The following is a 21380-nucleotide window of genomic DNA, read 5'->3' as shown; positions in this document are numbered from 1 at the left end:
TTTTATGAAGATGTCCCGTCAGTGTCGGGAATTTAGGACGATTGGGCAACTGATGTTTGTTTGAGTCCAAAAGGGTACGTAGTGCTGACTTAGGAAATCACAAACCTTAACACACAAACACAAACTTGTACTACTATATTAGTTTGGACATTGTTTTTACTTTCTTTACATAACAATATTTTGTGGTTTATCCTAATGTAAACCACTAGCTGCCTAACCAGAACTCTTACCCTAATCTTAAACTAGGTTAAGGGCTTTAGGCAAGAAATTAAACTTTAATCCCATCTGGGGACCAAATAACCTAATTTGTGTCCCCACAATGTATGTCAACAGCTTGGTGTCCCCACAAAGTAGGTGTGTTAAAATTACGGTTCCCATAATGTGAGTGTGTGTCCCTACAATGTCAGTGGATAGAAATCATCTGACTCATCATTTAAAAAAAGAAAGGGTGTTACATTTGCAGGTCAAAATTTATTGACTCACCCGTGTGTCACATACTTACTGAATCTGTTATCCCTTCTTATTATCTCGGTTTTTTCATTTCTCATTCAGTGACAAAGCTATTTTGTTATATGTTTGTACAACTTTCGGAGTAAGTTTGATTTGACTTGTGACACTAATGTTTTTAAATTTTGGATTTCACTGAATTAATGATGGGAAGGAAATAAGTATGCTAAACACGCCAATTTGTAAAACAAAATTGGTGCACACATAGTTGAATTGGCACACATTACAAATTTGAAGGAAGAATTTATCAAACATATGTAGAAATTTGTAATTTCCTTTTTTGTAACACAAACCTTCACTATTTCGCAGTTCAGTGTTGTGCAAGTTTTACTGATATAATAAAAACAAAATTCTTATGTGCTTATTGACAGTTTTATTGATATTAGAATTGCAATTCTTGCAGCATAGTGGATTGTATTCACTTAATACAAAAGAAGGAGGTAATATGCTGACCCAGATATGACACAAACGGCACAAGTAAGACTGGTTAGCCCAGAATCAGAGCAACAGTGAGCTCGGATGGATAGATCTGGACTAAATCGTTGTAGGTGGATTAGCCAGACTCGAACCATATCTTGGGTAGCCACATCTTTGCAAACAAAACTAACTAATATCTGTCAATCATATATAACGAAGACAAGGAAAAAAGAGAGAGAGGAACTCATTTTGGAGAGAGAGCTTTACTCCAACTGTTGGATCCAGCACGTGTAGCCTAGAACCTTGTCCGATGGTTTTTGACTGTCGGGTCTGAGTTCAGATCATCTTGGCACAAACAGAAGGGTGAGTCTCATTGCAGGAGTCAGAGTTCCACTTCAACTCAACTGCAAATACAAAGAAAATGTGGATTGTAGCAGGTCCTTATATCAGATCCTACACAGGTTTTAGTAATATTCTAATGTTCTGACTGAATTACCATTTTGACCTGGCATAGCTTTTTTGTTGGCAGTTTTTTCGTTTCTATGAGGACTTGATTTTTAGTGACTGACATCCAATATTTTCCTGCTCTGATGTCCTTTTCAGTCACCACTGAAGCTTTAGTATTAGCCACCATACAGTTAGCATAAATTAAGCGAGATTAACCAAGAACATCAAGCGTTGTACTGCACAGACTGGGGACAGAGCATGTAGCAAATACTTGTTGTGATAACTTGAAGAAAAATAGGTGGCTTTGGACAGAGCAGGCTTAGATTCATTGCTAATCATTAGCTACTAACACGTATATAGCAGGTTGTGACTGCTAATACTATGATATATTCACCTCTCTTAGAAAAGAATGAGTTTATCGAGATGTTTAATTTGTGTTTTTTCTATGGTACATGCACTTTAAGAACAGTGATTAAACTGTCCACATTTGTGCCGATCCATCTGACTCTGATACAGCTTGGTGATTACTGACCACAAAAGATGTATTTCTTCAGGTCAGAAAACATTAAGTACATTCTTATAGAATATTATTAGTATACAATAGTGTGAAACCCGATCCAAACGTCTTTTTCAACACTTGGAGTTAGGGTGATATTTTCCAGGTTTGAAATATTGAAATAGGTTGAATATTAAAAGTTTGTATGCGTGTGTGTGTGTAGTTTATTACATCCATGATTCATCTCCAGACAGTCCTCAGTTTTCTCCATTTCGTACTCCTTGTACCAGTTTTCGTAGTTAAACTTGGAGCCGTCACTCCACATCCAAAAAGAGTCCTGTGGATAGAAAGAACAAACATTCATACATATATACATACATAGATACATTTTAAGGCTGACAATTAATTTGAAAAAATAAACTAATTACTAGAATGATTTAGCTGGTTAATTATGATCAGTCACATTAATACTTTAAAAGGTGCACTCGTTCATTTTCTTATAGTACCTAATTGCACCAAATAAAGTTTTTATTTTGTAGTTTTGAAGTTTATAACAATTTCATTTCCAGGGAATTTCACTGTTCAAAAAGTGTTTGTGTAACAACAACAAATTATTTTGTAATAATAATTCTCAAATATCAGTGCTGATATCAGATTAACCCGTATTGATTGTGCTCTAGCTGACAGTTGAGTTGGGATTTGGGTATATTAAAAAATACAGTGACAGAATCTGGAAGTGGGTTAGGTAATACTATTGACTAAACCAAAAGATTTCCATACATGTATGGCATCGTAGCCACCGATCCAGGTTTCAGGGAAGTCGTGGGAGTCTCCTCTGGTCAGATCCTGGATGAAGTGATTCTCCTCATCACTGTGGATTGATGCCAGGTTGGCCCCTTCAAACAGACAGTAATTCTGTAGGTGACAAGCCAAGAATTAGTTTTCCCACATTTGATCCATTACAACATGACTGGATGTATGAGCAGCTAAGTCATCAGTATGTCATTTGCTCCTTACCTCGGCTTCAGCCCATGTCTTCGGGCTGTCGATGAAGATGAAGCACCGTTTGCCAAAGCGAGACCAGCCGTGGGGGCAGTAGAAATAGCTGTCTACAGAAAAATATTGTAAATATTTTAGTGACCTGCAAGTCGGACTGCACAATTTATCATTTAATGACTTCAATCCCCATTTTGATTCATCAGTATTTATTCAACTATGTGTGAACATGTGTTTTAGAAAGCTTGCCTAATTTTATTGCTCACGTTGATTTAAAGGTTTGTACATTTGAAGCAACTTGTATTTATAATGTAACCTCATTTATGTGATTACAGCATCTAATAAATTATTTATATAAAAATGAAATTTCTATCATGCTTTATTTTTTACTAAAGTCCCATTCTTGACACTGCCACCAGATGGCACCAAACTCCATATTAAATTTTGCTTAAGTGTAGCTAAACTCTTGTGGTAATAATTTTGAAAACTGTCACAAAATGAATGATTATTTTCGTAATAATTTTGTAGCCCTACCTGTACAAAACATTGGTTTAATAACTGGGTTATCCAATATACTGTATAAATATATAAGCAAGAAGAAAAAACAGTAAGTAACCTCAGTTGGAGAAAGACGTATTGGTGTATTGAGAGCTTTTACTTATGTAAAAATAGCAATAACACACTATAAAAAAATACTCCAAGTCTTGCATTTATAATTTTACTTAAAAGTACAAAAGTTTTAGCAGCAAAATGTACTTTAAGTAAGGTATGGTCATATGTTTTGTTTGTAAAATCTTGATCTTTAAAGTAACTACTAACTATAGCTGTTAATCAATAGATACATAGAGTGAAGTAAAAAAGTACATTTTTTGTCTTTGAAATGTATTGGAGTTCAAAGTAGCAAAAGTAGAAAATGGAAACACTCAATTAAAGTGTAAGTACACTTAAGTAATGTACATGAGAAAATGTACTTAGTCACATTCTACCACTGCAAACATCTAAATGTGACACACACACACATCATCACTCACCACAGTTAACACGTGTGGCCCCCGGCGGTGTGCTCGTGTTCGGTATCTCCTCTCCGGTGATGACGTTGACGCACCAGCAGTACCCGGTCGACCCCGAGCACTGCTGTGGGAGGAAATTCCCGTCGGCATCACACTGCGGGACGAATGCTCCGATAGTGTTTTGGCTGTGCTGCATCAAGTACTCGCAGAGGCCCATGTGCATGGACATGGTGTAGTTGACCGGTGAGGCTCGGCTCAGGGTCAGAAGGGTGCAGAGTGTGAGAGAAATACTGAGCAACTCCATGGTGATGATGGAGATGAAGTGGGAGTGTGGCTTGTCAAAACACAGGAGCGAAACAGTTAAAAACTGTATAATACAGACTGTATTTCTCTACTATAGATATACATATACATACATATATTATATTTATATAGCCCTTAATCACACTGCAATTAAATAAAGTAATAATTATCATGAAAAATCCAAAGTAGACTCACCTGGTTCAGGATCAGCAGGTGTGTTGAGGCAGGTATTGACAGCCACTGCTGCTTCTCTGCCTTTTATCCTGCAGATCACTGACGCTTCTCATGTGTCATTCATTCATTTCCCACGACTGAGAAGGTCAAAGTTTACACTAACAATGACCCTTTTCAGCAGAGTGTAACGTAGCAGACCTGCAGAGATGGATATTTATATTTATTGTACATCAGCAGACCAGCCCTTGTGTATACAGGTATTCTTTTTCAGACTACTGTAATCACGATGAGTTTTATGTTACATAATTTTTATATCGACCTTTTCACTTCATTGTCACAGTGTCTCGGCTTCCTAGAATATCTTGTATGTTTGTACCATCTAAAGCTGCCTTTATTTTACAATCTTGTATTGTGCAAATCTGGGTTACAGACTATTTTTGCACGTAAACACTGAGACCTCTTGGGAGTGGCATGATTATATCATTTTAAGTAGTCTCAAATACAGAGTTTGTAATGTAGATTTGCACAATACAAGATTGTAACATAAGAGCAGCTTTAGATAAAATAAATTTTGCCTTGTCATGCTCTCTGTTTTTAAATATTTATTTTGAACCTAAGTAGGCTAACCTGAAACCAGAAGGTACAAACAGACAAGATAATCTATGAAGCTGAGACAAATGAGAATCTGTGAACAATTTAATAAAAACAACTCAAAACTCCCCGTGATTACGACAGTCTGAGAAAGAATAAGTGTATACACAAGGGCTGTCTGCTGAAATAAACAAGGTAAAGACAAAGCAATATCCTTCCAGGTCTGCTGTGTCACACTGCTGAAATGAATCAGTGTTAGTGTAACATTTGTTCTTAAAGTTGTAGGAACTAAAAGATGTCAATGTTTCTTCCACTGTTGATGACACTGCATATTTGCAATGCAAAATATTATTTTTGTCATCTCATATCAACTGATGTTACTTTGGCGTGTTTGTATTGTGTTGACAGCAGGTTTGGTTCAGGTTTTTACACTGTTTTTCTTTAATTTAATTACGTTTACAGGTACATTGCTGCACAATGATTGCTTAACAGATGATCACCCATTATCCATTATAAAAGATGATGTAAGCACACAAAATAAGGCTCCAGCAGCTAAGGTACTTTAACCCCTTAGCGACCGTCCATAAATCCGCTTAGAAATCATAGAAAAAAAGACGCTGAATATAACTCCAGAACTTAACTAAGAATCATAAGGTTTTTAAGTTTTCTTCAGTATCGTAGAAAAAGTTTCAGTCGTAGTCATCTGGACACTGTTTTCAGAATCAAGACGTTTCGGCTCCCATCTGGAAGTCATTCTCAATTGTGAAAAATGGACCGGGAAATCAGAAATCTCTGTGATTACTTAAGCCCTGCCCTCAGGAAGGAGTCTACCTGAGTATCTGTTGATAACTCTGCCTAATTTCACCTGAAACTGACCTAATTGTTTCCACGATGGCCCAGTAATCAGTAATCAGGCCTATTGTTTTCTGGCTGCACCCCCCTCATCACTGTTCAGTACCTGATTAGCATATGATTGGTGTGACCAAGGTGCTAATACACTGTGGTAAACGTTGGGCAGATTGAATCTCAGACCATCATTTCTGTTCAAAGAGGGGTTGAGCATATGATTGGCGTGACCAAGGTGCTAATACACTGTGGTAAACGTTGGGCAGATTGAATCTCAGACCACCATTTCTGTTCAAAGAGGGGTTGAGAATATGATTGGCGTGACCAAGGTGCTAATACACTGTGGTAAACGTTGGGCAGATTGAATCTCAGACCACCATTTCTGTTCAAAGAGGGGTTAGGGTTAGGGTTGAGGGAGGTGCAGCCAGAAAACAATAGGCCTGATTACGGATTACTGGGCCACCATGGAAACAATTAGGTCAGTTTCAGGTGAAATTAGGCAGAGTAATCAACAGATACTCAGGTAGACTCCTTCCTGAGGGCAGGGCTTATATAATCACATAGTAGCTTAAATTTCTGATTTCCCGGTCCATTTTTCACAATTGAGAATGACTTCCGGATGGGAGCCGAAACGTCTTGATTCTGAAAACAGTGTCCATATGACTACGACTGAAACCTTTTCTACGATAGAACACTCCTGGACGAATGAGGGACTACACCGTCTTTTCTTCAGTATCACAATAATCCAGTGATAGTGGGTACATGTACATGGCTACACTGCAAACAGGAACTGCTAATAGCTAATTCTGCATACTTTTAATTGTGCCAGTTTGCCAAAATGTACACAAATATAGGCTTAAACACAGATAACTCACTGACTCCACGGCAACATTATACTTCCTGTTTACATCCACCAAAGGCCGAAAATTGTGGGAACTGTCGTTCTAAAACTTAGGGCCGAATATCCCCCAAATAAAAGTAAGACGAAGAATAATAATAGGAGTGACAAAAACCATTAACTTTTTTTTTCAACGATACATACTAGCCTACTACTTAGGGAGGATATTTTACAGCTGTACAATAAACTTTTCTATCAGTCATAGCAGTCGTCAATATAAGTACATCTTATATAAAAGATTATAATTTCTCTTAAAATAAATTATAAACTTCACAACTACAAATAAAAGCCCAAATACAGGATGACATTATAAAGTTGAGACCTGTCAGGTAAATCCTATGCACAGTAACATTTGTACATGTCGACCACTTCACTCTGAAAACTGACAGCAGTGCAATTTCTGCCCAAAGGCTGTGTCAACATTTAAGTATACATTAAAAAGTCAGAAATAGTTTGTAGAATACCACAAAAAGATGACCCATCTGTTGCACCGCCATAGATGAACAAGTCTGATCTAGTTCTGCAAAGACTGCACTGCATATTATAGACTACCACCTTTTTATATGACCATTAATTTACATTTATTTATCTAGAAAAAAATGTTTATGTAAAGTGTTTTATTTCTCGAGTGGTACTTATTGCTCTTGTCCATATAAAATCTCCTTTTTCACTTTAATAGACACATCCATGCAGATTGTTGAAAGTGCACTAAATGGAAATTTCAGCCATTTAGGAAAGGCTTATAATTTAAAAACTGTGTGGTCAGTTATAGATCATGGGTTTATTTCCTGCTGTAAAGCTGATGTACAGATGGGTGGCAATGTAAAGGAAGAGTATAGAGAATACAGAATATATTGCCAACATTTATATGTGCATTATTACCAAACAGAAAAGATAAACACCCCTCAAAGCTCTTTTTCACAACCTGGCAACCCAAATAATTTGTGGTGGTTTATAACTGATAGTAAAAAACATGTAGTAAATGGTTTATTAACATTAATAAAGCCAGTAATTACAACTTATAAACCCTTTATAAAGTGTGCCTTGTTAGAAAGTTTTAGTAGTAATTATTTTAGTAGTGATCTGGACCATACAATAATACATCTGATATGTATCTAATATATCTAATATGTTTATTTGTCACTTTGTCACACATACACATATCACTGATAACTGATGACACTGATATTGAACTGTAGTGTATCTTTAGTGTAACGGTAGTGAACTGTGGTGAATGTGACCGAATAAAAGAAAATAAAACTGATGAAGTAAAATCACATGGGCACAGCGCTGTTGAGACCGCTGGCACTCCACCATTTGAATTTGTTAATTTGTGGGACTTTAACTGAACCTTTTTATTATGGGACCACATGCTCTTTTGTTCTGCAAACAAAGGAAAGCCATAGAACTTAGCTTCCCACAATCCTCCAGACTTCACACCTGTAAACTCCCCCCATGGACCCAGATTCCAGCTACCATTGGTCAGTCTGACCTGTAACCTGGGATGTCACCAGGTCAACAAAACCCCAGCTCAGCTGTCCTCAGTGTGGCCTGCTTGGAGCAGACACACAGCACAACTGAACTCTCTCTCTTAAGGACCTGTCTAGATGGTAACCCTGGATTTGGCAACAAAACTACTTGGTTAGGTTTAGGAATGTGCACAATGAAGAAACAACACGTACAAATCTTGTGAAAGTTGTGCAAATCCAGGATTACCATCTCAACACGACCATGTCTTACAGCAGCGACGTGAGGGCCTGCGTAAGATTTCTGCAACAATACTTAGTTAGCGCCAACAGCTACTTTAAGAACTAACTTTGAGGAGAACAACAGACAGAGCAACTGATTCCTCCATCTGCACAAACCGGACTGCACAGCAAGGACTTTACGGACTAGTTATGTGATAATTGGGCATAGCATAGAGTAACAGTGTACATGGCTAAGAACAGGACTATTTAACTAATGTAACGATACATGTACTGATTTATTTTGCTGAGGTTTATTGTTGTGATGTGTTTTCACTGTTAGGTAATTTTGGTAGCCACGTGCTATGTTGATGTTAGTGATGTTTTACAGGGACACAGGGTCTTGCATGCAACTCACTATCCTCTTTTTTAACCTGGCACCGTTTATCCTACACAGTTCACACGTACACTTCAATTTGGCGCTTTAACAGAGCCACACTCTTCAACATACATGGCGTCAGGCGCCATTTTGAATTTCCTTTCTTAGTCTAACCATGTGGCCGCTGCTCAGCCGCCATTTTTAATTAGATTTCTTTTGTTTAACGCCATTGTGGATCCAAGCAGCCATTTTGCCCCCCACACACACTTACCCTTTTGTTGTGTAGTTTAGTGTATTTAGAGTTAGACTTGACATTGTGTGTTTTTGCTTTGTTTATCTTTTAATAAATGCTTGTGTATAATTATGCTTGTTTCTTTAATGTTGCTCAAGAGTGACTAATTTGCCAACCTCTTCTATGTTGAACTCTAAATCCTTCAACCTACTAGCTATTAATGGTAATTTTGGTTATAGTTATTAATTTAATTATTAATCAGAGTTCCAGATTGATAGTTTTGTGTATTTTACGAGACTGAATCAATTAATTAGCAAACATTTTCACTTGTTTAACGGTGGTGACCCCTGAGGACTTTATTCATTAAAGTTATTATTTATGATAATTCTGATTTTAAGCCATAATTAATTGACTGCACCTACACAATTTGGTGTCCCTTTAACCATTGTAAATCCCAACACATGCCTCACAAATGACAACTACATGTTTGTGCTCCTTGCACACAAGCCTGGAGTAATGGGAACACCAGCTGCTGACTTTTCTGTCATGTGTAGTCTGGCCTCTAACCAAATCAGCCATATGGATTAGTGATGTAATGAAAATGGTGTCTAAAATGAACTTAATCTTCATCCAGTGTTACATATAATGCTGGCATAATGCTATGCAATAATGATCACATTTGGAATCATATGTATACTAAAGTAAACTAAAAAACTGGTGCACACATAGTTGAAGTGGCGCACATTACAAATTTGAAGGAAGAATTTATCAATTCCCCCGACAGGCTCTGTACATTCCTATTTTTTTGTTTTCATATTTAGTGTTTTATGCAATTACAATCTTACACATATGTAGAAATTCATAATTTCCTTATTTTGTAACACAAACCTTCACAATTTCACAGTTCAGTGTTATTGACAGTTTTATTGATATTAGAATTGCAATTCTTGCAGCATAGTGGATTGTATTCACTTAATACAAAAGAAGGAGGTAATATGCTGACCCAGATATGACACAAACGGCACAAGTAAGACTGGTTAGCCCAGAATCAGAGCAACAGTGAGCTCGGATGGATAGATCTGGACTAAATCGTTGTAGGTGGATTAGCCAGACTCGAACCATATCTTCGGTAGCCACATCTCTGCAAACAAAACTAATATCTGTTAATCATATATAACGAAGACAAGGAAAAAAGAGAGAGGAACTCATTTTGGAGAGAGAGCTTTACTCCAACTGTTGGATCCAGCACGTGTAGCCTAGGACCTTGTCCGATGGTTTTCGATTGTTGGGTCTGAGTTCAGATCATCTTGGCACAAACAGAAGGGTGAGTCTCATTGCAGGAGTCAGAGTTCCACTTCAACTCAACTGCAAATACAAAGAAAATGTGGATTGTAGCTGGTCCTTATATCAGATCCTACACAGGTTTTAGTAATATTCTAATGTTCTGACTGAATTACCATTTTGACCTGGCATAGCTTTTTTGTTGGCGGTTTTTTCGTTTCTATGAGGACTTGATTTTTAGTGACTGACATCCAATATTTTCCTGCTCTGATGTCCTTTTCAGTCACCACTGAAGCTTTAGTATTAGCCACCATACAGTTAGCATAAATTAAGCGAGATTAACCAAGAACATCAGGGTGTTAGTTATATAACACAGAGACTTCCATAAAACAAAATGTTTCTTAAATGTTGTACGGACTTCTGGGAGTTGAAAGTCAATTTTGTGGCACTAATGTCCACACAGGTGTCAGGTGTGGTATGTCGTACATGCTAGTGATGTAGCATTGCGCAAAAGTGTTGTACTGCACAGGCTGGGGACAGAGCATGTAGCAAATACTTGTTGTGATAACATGAAGAAAAATAGGTGGCTTTGGACAGAGCAGGCTTAGATTCATTGCTAATCATTAGCTACTAACGATATTTTCCAGGTTTGAAATATTGAAATAGGTTGAATATTAAAAGTTTGTATGCATGTGTGTGTGTAGTTTATTACATCCATGATTCATCTCCAGACAGTCCTCAGTTTTCTCCATTTCGTACTCCTTGTACCAGTTTTCATAGTTAAACTTGGAGCCGTCACTCCACATCCAAAAAGAGTCCTGTGGGTAGAAAGAACAAACATTCATACATATATACATACATAGATACATTACAGGCTGACAATTCATTTAAAAAAATAAGCTAATTACTATAATGATTTAGCTTTATGATCAATCACATTAATACTTTAAAGGTGCACTCGTTCATTTTCTTATAGTACCTAATTGCACCAAATAAAGTTTTTATTTTGTAGTTTTGAAGTTTATAACAATTTCATTTCCAGGAATTTCACTGTTCAAAAGTGTTTGTGTAACAACAACAAATTATTTTGTAATAATAATTCTCAAATATCAATGCTGATATCAGATTAATCTGTATTGATTGTGCTCTAGCTGACAGTTGAGTTGGGATTTGGGTATATTAAAAATACAGTGACAGAATCTGGAAGTGGGTTAGGTAATAATATTGGCTAAACCAAAAGATTTCCATACATGTATGGCATCGTAGCCACCGATCCAGGTTTCAGGGAAGTCGTGGGAGTCTCCTCTGGTCAGATCCTGGATGAAGTGATTCTCCTCATCACTGTGGATTGATGCCAGGTTGGCCCCTTCAAACAGACAGTAATTCTGTATGTGACAAGCCAAGAATTAGTTTTCCCACATTTGATCCATTACAACATGACTGGATGTATGAGCAGCTAAGTCATCAGTATGTCATTTGCTCCTTACCTCGGCTTCAGCCCATGTCTTCGGGCTGTCGATGAAGATGAAGCACCGTTTGCCAAAGCGGGACCAGCCGTGGGGGCAGTAGATATTGCTGTCTACAGAAAAAATATTGTAAATATTTTAGTGACCTGCAAGTCGGACTGCACAATTAATCATCAATCCCCATTTTGATTCATCAGTATTTATTCAACTATGTTTGAACATCTTGTGTTTTAGAAAGCTTGCCTAATTGTATTGCTTACGTTGATTTAAAGGTTTGTACATTTGAAGCAACTTGTATTTATAATGTAACCTCATTTATGTGAATACACAATAAAAACAGCACATCTTTCTCTGTAACCCACTCTTACTGGCATGGCCCTTCATAGTACCTCTCTCACACTCAGCCATTACCACCCTCATAAGTACCTGTCTGATGTGTCTCATGATGCCCACCATGCTCTTCCTCACTCTCTGAGCTGGAGCTTTATTTATCTTAAATTGAATGATAAGAAACAGAATTAAGAATACCATTGTACACAACATTTTCCATTCAAAATATCTTGGCATGGTACAACTACTATATAAAATAGCAAGTACCTTATATATACTTTGCTGGTTCGACAGTTCTAATCATTTCCATTCCTACACTTTAGTGTAGCCGGTTGAATTTTCATGGACGTGATGCTGACAGTGGCTTGACTCAATGCTTCCTGGTGAAGCCCAGGAATTAGACTGGAGTAGGCTATGTCTAGTTTTGTATGTATAAATGTGTACTAGAATACAGAGCAATTACAAAATGTCATATAGGATTTCATGAACATATTTTCTGGCCTTACCATCCCATATTTCACTACAGCTATTAGAAGTATTTTGCTTGATCACCAGGCTCTCCAGTGCTCTCTGAACTGCAGATTTTGGGGTTAGCCCCCTACAGAAAAGCACTCTCTTTAACATTATGTTAAAGATGAAACTCATTCACAGTATGCACAGATATAATATACTGTGTATTTAAATGGAGTGAAATATCCGTTTAGCCTAATTCCAACTTTTTAAAAACTGTGTCTGAGAAAATAGGCTTACATCACATTAAATGAATTAAGTAGGAAAGGGTCTGTCTGGTGTGTCTGCTGATGCCCACCATGCTCTTCCTCACTCTCTGAGCTGGAGCTTTGTTTATCTGTCTGATGTGTCTCATGATGCCCACCATGCTCTTCCTCACTCTCTGAGCTGGAGCTTTGTTTATCTTAAATCGAATGATAAGAAACAGAATTAAGAATACCATTGTACACAGCATTTTCCATTCAAAATATCTTGGCATGGTACAACTACTTTGCCGGTTCTACAGTTCTAATCATTTCCATTCCTACACTTTAGTGTAGCCGGTTGAATTTTCATAGACGTGATGCTGACAGTGGCTTGACTCAATGCTTCCTGGTGAAGCCCAGGAATTAGACTGGAGTAGGCTATGTCTAGTTTTGCATGTATAAATGTGTACTAGAATACAGAACAATTACAAAATGTCATAAGGATTTCGATTCAATCCAGTTCCATTTCATTTCTATAGCGCTTTAACGAAGCGTTTGTCACAAAGACACTTTATAGACATACATACAATTTATACTGTAAAGAATACCACTGTCCACAGCACATCTTTCTCTGTATCCCACTCTTACATGCATGGTCCTTCATAGTTCTTCTCTCACACTCAGCCATTACCACCCTCATATGTACCTGTCTGATGTGTCTCATGATGCCCACCATGCTCTTCCTCACTCTCTGAGCTGGAGCTTTGTTTATCTTAAATTGAATGATTAGAAACAGAATTAAGAATACCATTGTACACAACATTTTCCATTCAAAATATCTTGGCATGGTACAAACTATTTTGCAAGTACCTTTCTACAGTTCTAATCGGTTCTACAGTTCCATTTCCATTCCTACACTTTAGTGTAGCCGGTTGAATTTTCATGGACGTGATGCTGACAGTGGCTTGACTCAATGCTTCCTGGTGAAGCCCAGGAATTAGACTGGAGTAGGCTATGTCTAGTTTTGTATGTATAAATGTGTACTAGAATACAGAACAATTACAAAATGTCATATAGGATTTCATGAACATATTTTCTGGCCTTACCATCCCATATTTCACTACAGCTATTAGAAGTATTTTACTTGATCACCAGGCTCTCCAGTGCTCTCTGAACTGCAGCTTTTGGGGTTAGCCCCCTACAGAAAAGCACTCTCTTTAACATTATGTTAAAGATGAAACTCATTCACAGTATGCACAGATATAATATACTGTGTATTTAAATGGAGTGAAATATCCGTTTAGCCTAATTCCAACTTTTTTAAAACTGTGTCTGAGAAAATAGGCTTACATCACATTAAATGAATTAAGTAGGAAAGGGTCGCTTGACATTTCTATCATAATGTAGTGCCCTTGTCTTACGAAAGTCGGAACAAACTTTTAAATTAGGCCTTGTAGATCTAACATGAGTGAAGATTCAGCGACTGGATTGCTTTTTTCTCGTCTCAAATTTGTTCAGAAACAGATTTTGGTGGACTGCTAAGGTGAAATAAGTGAAAGTTTATGTAGCCTACGTCATACAACGGAACTCTACTACGCATGATCAACTACCTGTGCACGTACTTGACCACTGCCAAGAAATCAATCTGGCAAAATGAATCTTCATGTTTAGACAACTACAACAAACATCTAAATGTGGTGGCACACACACACACACACACACACACACACACACACATCATCACTCACCACAGTTAACACGTGGGGCCCCCGGCGGTGTGCTCGTGTTCGGTATCTCCCCTCCGGTGATGACGTTGACGCACCAGCAGTACCCGGTCGACCCCGAGCACTGCTGTGGGAGGAAATTCCCGTTGGCATCACACTGCGGGACGAATGCTCCGATAGTGTTTTGGCTGTGCTGCATCAAGTACTCGCAGAGGCCCATGTGCATGGACATGGTGTAGTTGACCGGTGAGGCTCGGCTCAGGGTCAGAAGGGTGCAGAGTGTGAGAGACATACTGAGCAACTCCATGGTGATGATGGAGATGAAGTGGGAGTGTGGCTTGTCAAAACACAGGAGCAAAACAGTTAAAAACTGTATAACACAGACTGTATTTCTCTACTATAGATATACATATACATACATATATTATATTTATATAGCCCTTAATCACACTGCAATTAAATAAAGTAATAATTGTCATGAAAAATCCAAAGTAGACTCACCTGGTTCAGGATCAGCAGGTGTGTTGAGGCAGGTATTGACAGCCCCTGCTGCTTCTCTGCCTTTTATCCTGCAGTTCACTGACGCTTCTCATGTGTCCAAACAATGACCCTTTTCAGCAGAGTGTAACACAGCAGACCTGCAGAGATGGATATTTATATTTATTGTACATCAGCAGACCAGCCCTTGTGTATACAGTTATTCTTTTTCAGACTACTGTAATCACGATGAGTTTTATGTTACATCATTTTTATGTCGACCTTTTCACTTCATTGTCACAGTGTCTCATTGTGTCTTGGCTTCCTAGAATATCTTGTATGTTTGTACCATCTAAAGCTGCTTTTATTTTACAATCTTGTATTGTGCAAATCTGGGTTACAGACTATTTTTGCACATACACACTGAGACCTCTTGGGACTGGCGTGATTCTATAATAATAATAATAATAATAAAAAACTTTATTTATAGAGCACTTATCAAAACAAAGTACAAAGTGCTTCAAGGGAACAAGGGAAATAAAATACCACAGTGAATGATGAAATAAAAGAAATAAAATACACAAAAGCAATAAGATAAACAGCCAGTTCAGGTAAAATCAGGATCTGCTTTCCAATAAAAATGCGTTTTGAGACGAGACTTAAACGAAGACATTGACTCAGACAACCTAATGTCTTCGGGCAGGTTGTTCCAGAGCCTCGGGGCCCTGATGGCAAAAGCTCTGTCCCCCTTAGTTTCCATCCTGGACTCAGGAACAGACAGGAGACCCCTGCCCGAAGATCTCAAACTACGTGAAAGTTCATAAGGGATTACAAGGTCTAAAATATAGTCTGGAGCCGTGAAGAGCTTTAAAAGTAATCAACAAGAATCAATCCTAAAACCAACAGGGAGCCGATGTAAAGAAGCTGAAACAGGTGCGATGTGGTCGAACCTCTTGGTCCTGGTTTACAGCCGAGCCCTGTACAGTCTGCAGTCGTGTCAAAGTTTTTTGGTTAAGACGAGTGAACATGCTGTTACAATAATCAAGGCGTGAGGAGATAAAAGCATGCACAACAGTTTCTGCATCACTAAGATTTAAAATAGATTGGATTTTTGCAAAGTTTCTGAGGTGATAAAAACATGATTGGACAAACTTAGTGATATGTTGCTCAAAACATAAATTGCTATCAAACAGGACACCAAGATTTCTTGCAACAGGCTTGATATGTTGTGACAGGTTACCAGTAGATGGCAGTATTTGTTTAGTGATGTGTTGGGGCCCAATAACAAGGATTTCAGTTTTATTTGAGTTGAGCTGAAGAAAATTTACCGACATCCAATTTTTTATGTCAGACAGGCGGTCCTGCAGAGAACTCAGCGTACTAAGGTCAGTGGGCTTGACAGGGAGGTACAACTGTGTGTCATCCGCATAGCAATGAAAAGAAATACCATGTCTGCGGATGACATCACCCAAGGGAAGCATGTATAAGGAGAACAATATTGGTCCCAGAATTGAACCGTGAGGCACACCGTACTTGATATGGGAAAAGGATGACATGAAGTTATTAATGCTGACACAGAAATTCCTGTTGGACAGATAAGATGAGAACCAGTCTAGTGCAGTGCCAGATATGCCCACCCAGTGCCTCAGTCTGTCTAAAAGAATGCCATTAACAATTGTGTCAAAGGCAGCACTTAAGTCCAGTAGCACAATAATTGAGTACATGTCATTTTATATCATCCAGCACATGGAATATAAACTGTTAAATACAATGAATCTCTAATATCTTTGTTTGTTGTTGTCCAAGTATCACGTTTAAAACCAAGTATCACAGTTTGATGAATGATCTGCTGGTTGCCGCTGATGCTGGAAAATCCTCAGTTTTAGTTAGATCTAAGTGCTGCATTTGATACTGTTGACCAGTCTATTTTACTGGAACTGGGTTGACATCTCTGGTTCAGTTTTAAAGTGGTTTTATTCCTATTTACAAGATAGATCTTTTAGTGTAGCCACTGTCAACTCACAGTCATCCTCTGTGAAGATGACCTGCGGGGTACCTCAGGGGTCTATCTTCGGACCACTCTTGTTCTGTCTCTACAGGTTACCCCTGGGGCATGTCATCCGCAGGCATAATGTGAGTTTCCATTCCTACGCAGATACCACTTAATTGTACCTCTCTTTTAACCCCAATGATTTTTATCACATTAATACACTCAAATACTACATCCTTGACCTCAAATGCTGGATGGCCCAGAACTTCCTGCAGCTAATAATGATAAGACTGAGGTAATTATTATTGGCCCTGGCCCAGTTAATGCTTATACTTCAAAACATCTGGGCTCTCTGTCCCAAAATATAGCCCAAAACTGCAAAAATCTTGGTGTCATCTTTGATAACAACCTCAGCTTGAACAAGTATGTTAACACAGTTGTTCAGTCTTAGCTCAGGAGGATCTCCAAAATCAGTTCAGTTTTATCCAGTAGAAATCTAGAGTGTCATACATGCTTTTATTTACTCTCATTTGGACAACTGTAACTCTCTCTACATGTCTGAGTCAACAGAGTTTTTGGAGCTTGTCCAAAATGCAGCAGCCAGACTCCTCACCAAAACCAAAAAAAGAGAGCATGTTACTCCTATTTTAGCTTCTCTTCATTGGCTCCCAGTAAATTTTAGAATTGATTTTAAGATATTATTGATAACTTTTAAGACCCGCTCTGGACTCACACCCAAGAACATCTCAGACCTTCTGACACCATATGTGCCCGGCCGCAACCTGAGGTCCTCAGCCAAGGCTCTGCTAGCCATTCCACAATCCAGGTTGAAGACCAAGGGCCCCCACTCTCTGGAACAACCCCCCTGAGGACATATATTACACATATTTTTATAACTCTGCTTTCACAGGGTTCGTGGTCTGACTTCACTTTTATCTGTTAAGTCACTTCTTAAAACCTACTTTTACACAAAGGCATTAACTTAACTCTTATTTTATTCCTTATTGATTATTTTTACTTATTTTACTCCCTCATATGTAGCTCCTTTTGCTCAATGTTGCATAACTTTTATACTGTTTTTAAATTGTTTTTTTACTTTGTAACTTTGTTTTTAAAAGTGCTATGTAATTATATATATTATTATTACATTACCAGCGAGTAACTGATGCCACCTCATGTCTAAAATCTGAAGTTTGCATTTTTTTGGCAGAGCGTTGTGACAGCCCTCTGGGTATGTCAGGAACTGTACATTTGTGTCTTTCTCTTGTCTTGTGTTTCATGTGTTTGAATCAAAATCTGAAAACAAACCAGCACCCTTGATGAAAACCACTCTATACTGTGTTTCAGATGAAGAAAGAAATGTTATATTACCACATGTTTTGAATGGTCACACTCAGACAACTTCTGTAATGATATCTTAATGTTAGAAGCAAATATAAAAGATGACCAGCTGATCCCAGAGCTGTGCGGGAGAACTGATCAGTAATATGTATGCAATATGTGTAAATAGCGGTCAATGTTTGTCAGATTTCTGTAGAAGCTAGTCTCTCATTTTCTTCCAGCTCTGTCTGTCCTTCACGCTGTACATTAGATATTTGCTAAAATAAAGGCGCAAGGTGATCACAAGCAGCAGATGTCAAACTAAACAACACGACACATCCACACTTCCTGTGAAGACAGGAAGTCAAAAGACAAAACAACAGAGTCAGAGTAGTTCCTTGTTGCTGAAACCCATAAACTCAAAAATATTACACAGATTCATTAATTTAAATATCTCATCAATCTGTTGTTGAGACCTGAGAGTCTTTTCTTTTTGAACATTTGACACAAAGCAGCATGAGTTACACACTGGAAACAAATAACCAGTGGGCAGTATGGGAAAGAGGCTGCATATTAGGTTTAAAGTGGGATACGTTAACATTTTATGTGCTGGATAATATAATAGCCTATGATATAATCCAGCCCTTAAGCGGTCTCAAAAATAGTCTGTAACCCAGATTTGCACAATGCAAGGTCGTAAAATAAGAGCAGCTTTAGATAAAATCCATTTTGATGCGTCACGCTGTTCTAAGAATTTCTTTTGAACCTGAAACCAGAAGGCACAAGATAGTCTGGGAAGCCCAGATACAATGAGAAGCTGTGAACAATGAAATGAAAATGATCTAACCCAAAACTCACCGTGATTAACAATGAGAAAGAATAACTGTATACACAAGGGCTGGTCTGCTGATGTACAATCAATAAACACGGTAAAGACAAAGCGTTATCCTTCCAGCTCTGCTGTGTCACTCTGCTGAAGTGACTCAGTGTTAGTGTGACATTTGTTCTCCAAGTCGTAGGAAATGTAATGACAATGCAAAGGTTAAGTGAAAGATCTCAGTCCTTCTTCCACCACTGTTATGTTATAATATTACTGAATTTTTGTCATCTCATATCAGCTGATGCTACACTGAAGTGTTTTTATTGTGTTGACAGCAGGTTTGGTTCAGGTTTTTAACTGATTTGCGTTTACAGGCACACTGCTGCACAATGATTGCTTCACTGATGATCATCCATTATGCTCAGGAGTGCCATCCAGTTATTACAAGGGTTTAAGAACAGCTGAGCATATTTTAAATGGAGTTTGGCGCCATCTGGTGGAAGAGTGGAAGTAGAAGACCACAACTTCACTTCTATGAATAATTAAAGATGATGTAAGCACACAAAATAATAATCCAGCGGCTAAAGTACTTTAACCCCTTAGCGACCGATTGCCGCAGTTTGCATCAAACACTGTACTACTCCTTCTCGGAGTCTGAACTCTGAACACACAGACATGATATTCATATTCTGACTTACACTTTCGGTGATATCATGATCTCCGATGTCCATCGCGAATAAACGTAAATCCGCTTAGAAATCATAGAAAAAAAGACGCTGATTTTAACTCCAGAACTAAACCGAGAATCATCAGGTTTTTAAGTTTTCGCTCACTGACTCCACGCAACATTTTACTTCCTGTTTACCCCCCCCCCCACAGGCCGCAAATGGTGGGAACTGCCGGATATCCCCCAAATTAAAGTAAGACAAACAATAATAGGAGTGACAAAAACCATTCACTTTTTTTTCCAAAGATATGTACAGGCCTACTACTGAGGGAGGATATTTTACAGCTGTACAATAAACTTTTCTATACAAATAATACTTATATGCACCAAATGGAAATCTCAGCCATTTGGGAAAGGCTTATAATGTAGAAACTGTGTGGTCAGTTATAGATCATGGGTTTATTTCCTGCTGTCAAGTTGAAAAACCAACATAAAGTGTCTCAGTAGTGCTGTGCATTATATCTCAGGAGAGTCTCTTAAGTTTTGTGTTTGGTTTATTTCAAAATGAATTAACACCACAGTCTACATTTCAGTTTGAGAATGACAGAACTGAGTTTGCATGTGACATCTTTACACATGTGCTGCCGCATCCGAACAAAGATCAGTCTTCATCAACATTTTGCATTGTTTTTTTCTCCCAATAGGATAAGAAATGTAATGTTGTCATTTGGCATTTCAGTCTTACTACACATGTTCTGGGAAAGTTTATGTGTTTTTTAGAAAATGTGAAATTATTTAGGTTTTAAGCAAGTCGATGGTTCGTCTGTCGGTGGGTCCACCACTCTGGTGCAGACTGAAATATCAGCGTGGAGAGTGAGTATCGGGGGTATCAGTGGTGTAAGGTGGACCTGAGGGATGAGACAGTGTGTGGGGGTGTTGTAAGGTGCATAAAAGGGAACATGGGAACACCAGGCCCAGGCGTTACCAAGAGGCACCCATCGACATCCTGCCCAACGATGAAATGCAACACATCGGAATCCAAAGACACCACTGAATAATAACAGCAGGGGTCATCAGTTTCCAGACAATAAATCCTTATGATTTTGGCGATCCTCTGACTTTAGCGCCACCATGAGGTTGACATTTGTGGTTTTGAGTAAAATGTCTCACTAACTGTTGGACGGACTGCTGGGGAATTTGGTTCAGACATTGACGTTCCCATTAGGATGCATTAGCTTTAGTCAAAATGTGTCCAACATGGACAAAATACCTGCAAAACTGTGACATTCCCATCAGCCTCAGCTGCACTTTGTGTTTAGTGCTAATTAGAAAACGTTAGCATGCTAACTCGCTACACATGGTGAAGTTTTAGCTTGGAATTTGTGCTGCAACAACATTAGCAATTACTCTGATGATTATTTTCTCGATGAATTGATTATTTGCTTGTTCTACAAAATGTCACACAATAATGAAACATGGCTAGGACAATCTCCCAGAGCCTAAGGGGACGTCTTCAAAACGCTTGTTTTGTCCAACCAACAGTCTAAAACCCAACTATCAAATAAGACAGAGAAAAGCAGCAAATCCTCACAGTGGAGAAGCTGGACCCAAAGAATAATTGCCATTTTT

At 38.3% G+C, this 21380-nt stretch overlaps 1 protein-coding gene across 6 annotated transcripts; it reads right to left on the bottom strand.

Annotated features, from left to right (window-relative positions):
- Window positions 1-865: 865 nt before the first annotated feature.
- LOC122870255 (ladderlectin-like) lies at window positions 866-19950 on the bottom strand. Of its 6 annotated transcripts, none has more exons than XM_044184327.1 (9): window positions 19783-19950; window positions 14979-15115; window positions 14502-14814; window positions 13460-13525; window positions 12906-12971; window positions 11750-11841; window positions 11513-11647; window positions 10975-11080; window positions 9886-10346 (listed from the first exon to the last, which is right to left on the bottom strand). In XM_044184327.1, the coding sequence occupies exons 3-9, from the start codon at window positions 14782-14784 to the stop codon at window positions 10279-10281; spliced, it is 816 nt and encodes a 271-aa protein (XP_044040262.1). In that variant the 5' UTR covers window positions 14785-14814; window positions 14979-15115; window positions 19783-19950; the 3' UTR covers window positions 9886-10278. The 6 variants fall into 6 exon arrangements, with proteins under 6 accessions (XP_044040266.1, XP_044040262.1, XP_044040263.1 ...); XM_044184328.1 differs by having other exon boundaries at window positions 13487-13525; XM_044184329.1 differs by lacking the exon at window positions 12906-12971.
- Window positions 19951-21380: the final 1430 nt, after the last annotated feature.

Source organism: Siniperca chuatsi, linkage group LG22, assembly GCF_020085105.1.
Source record: "Siniperca chuatsi isolate FFG_IHB_CAS linkage group LG22, ASM2008510v1, whole genome shotgun sequence".
Classification (NCBI taxonomy): Eukaryota; Metazoa; Chordata; class Actinopteri; order Centrarchiformes; family Sinipercidae; genus Siniperca; species Siniperca chuatsi.
Note: the sequence above shows the minus strand (reverse complement) of the source record. Positions and strands in the feature narration are given on the sequence as shown.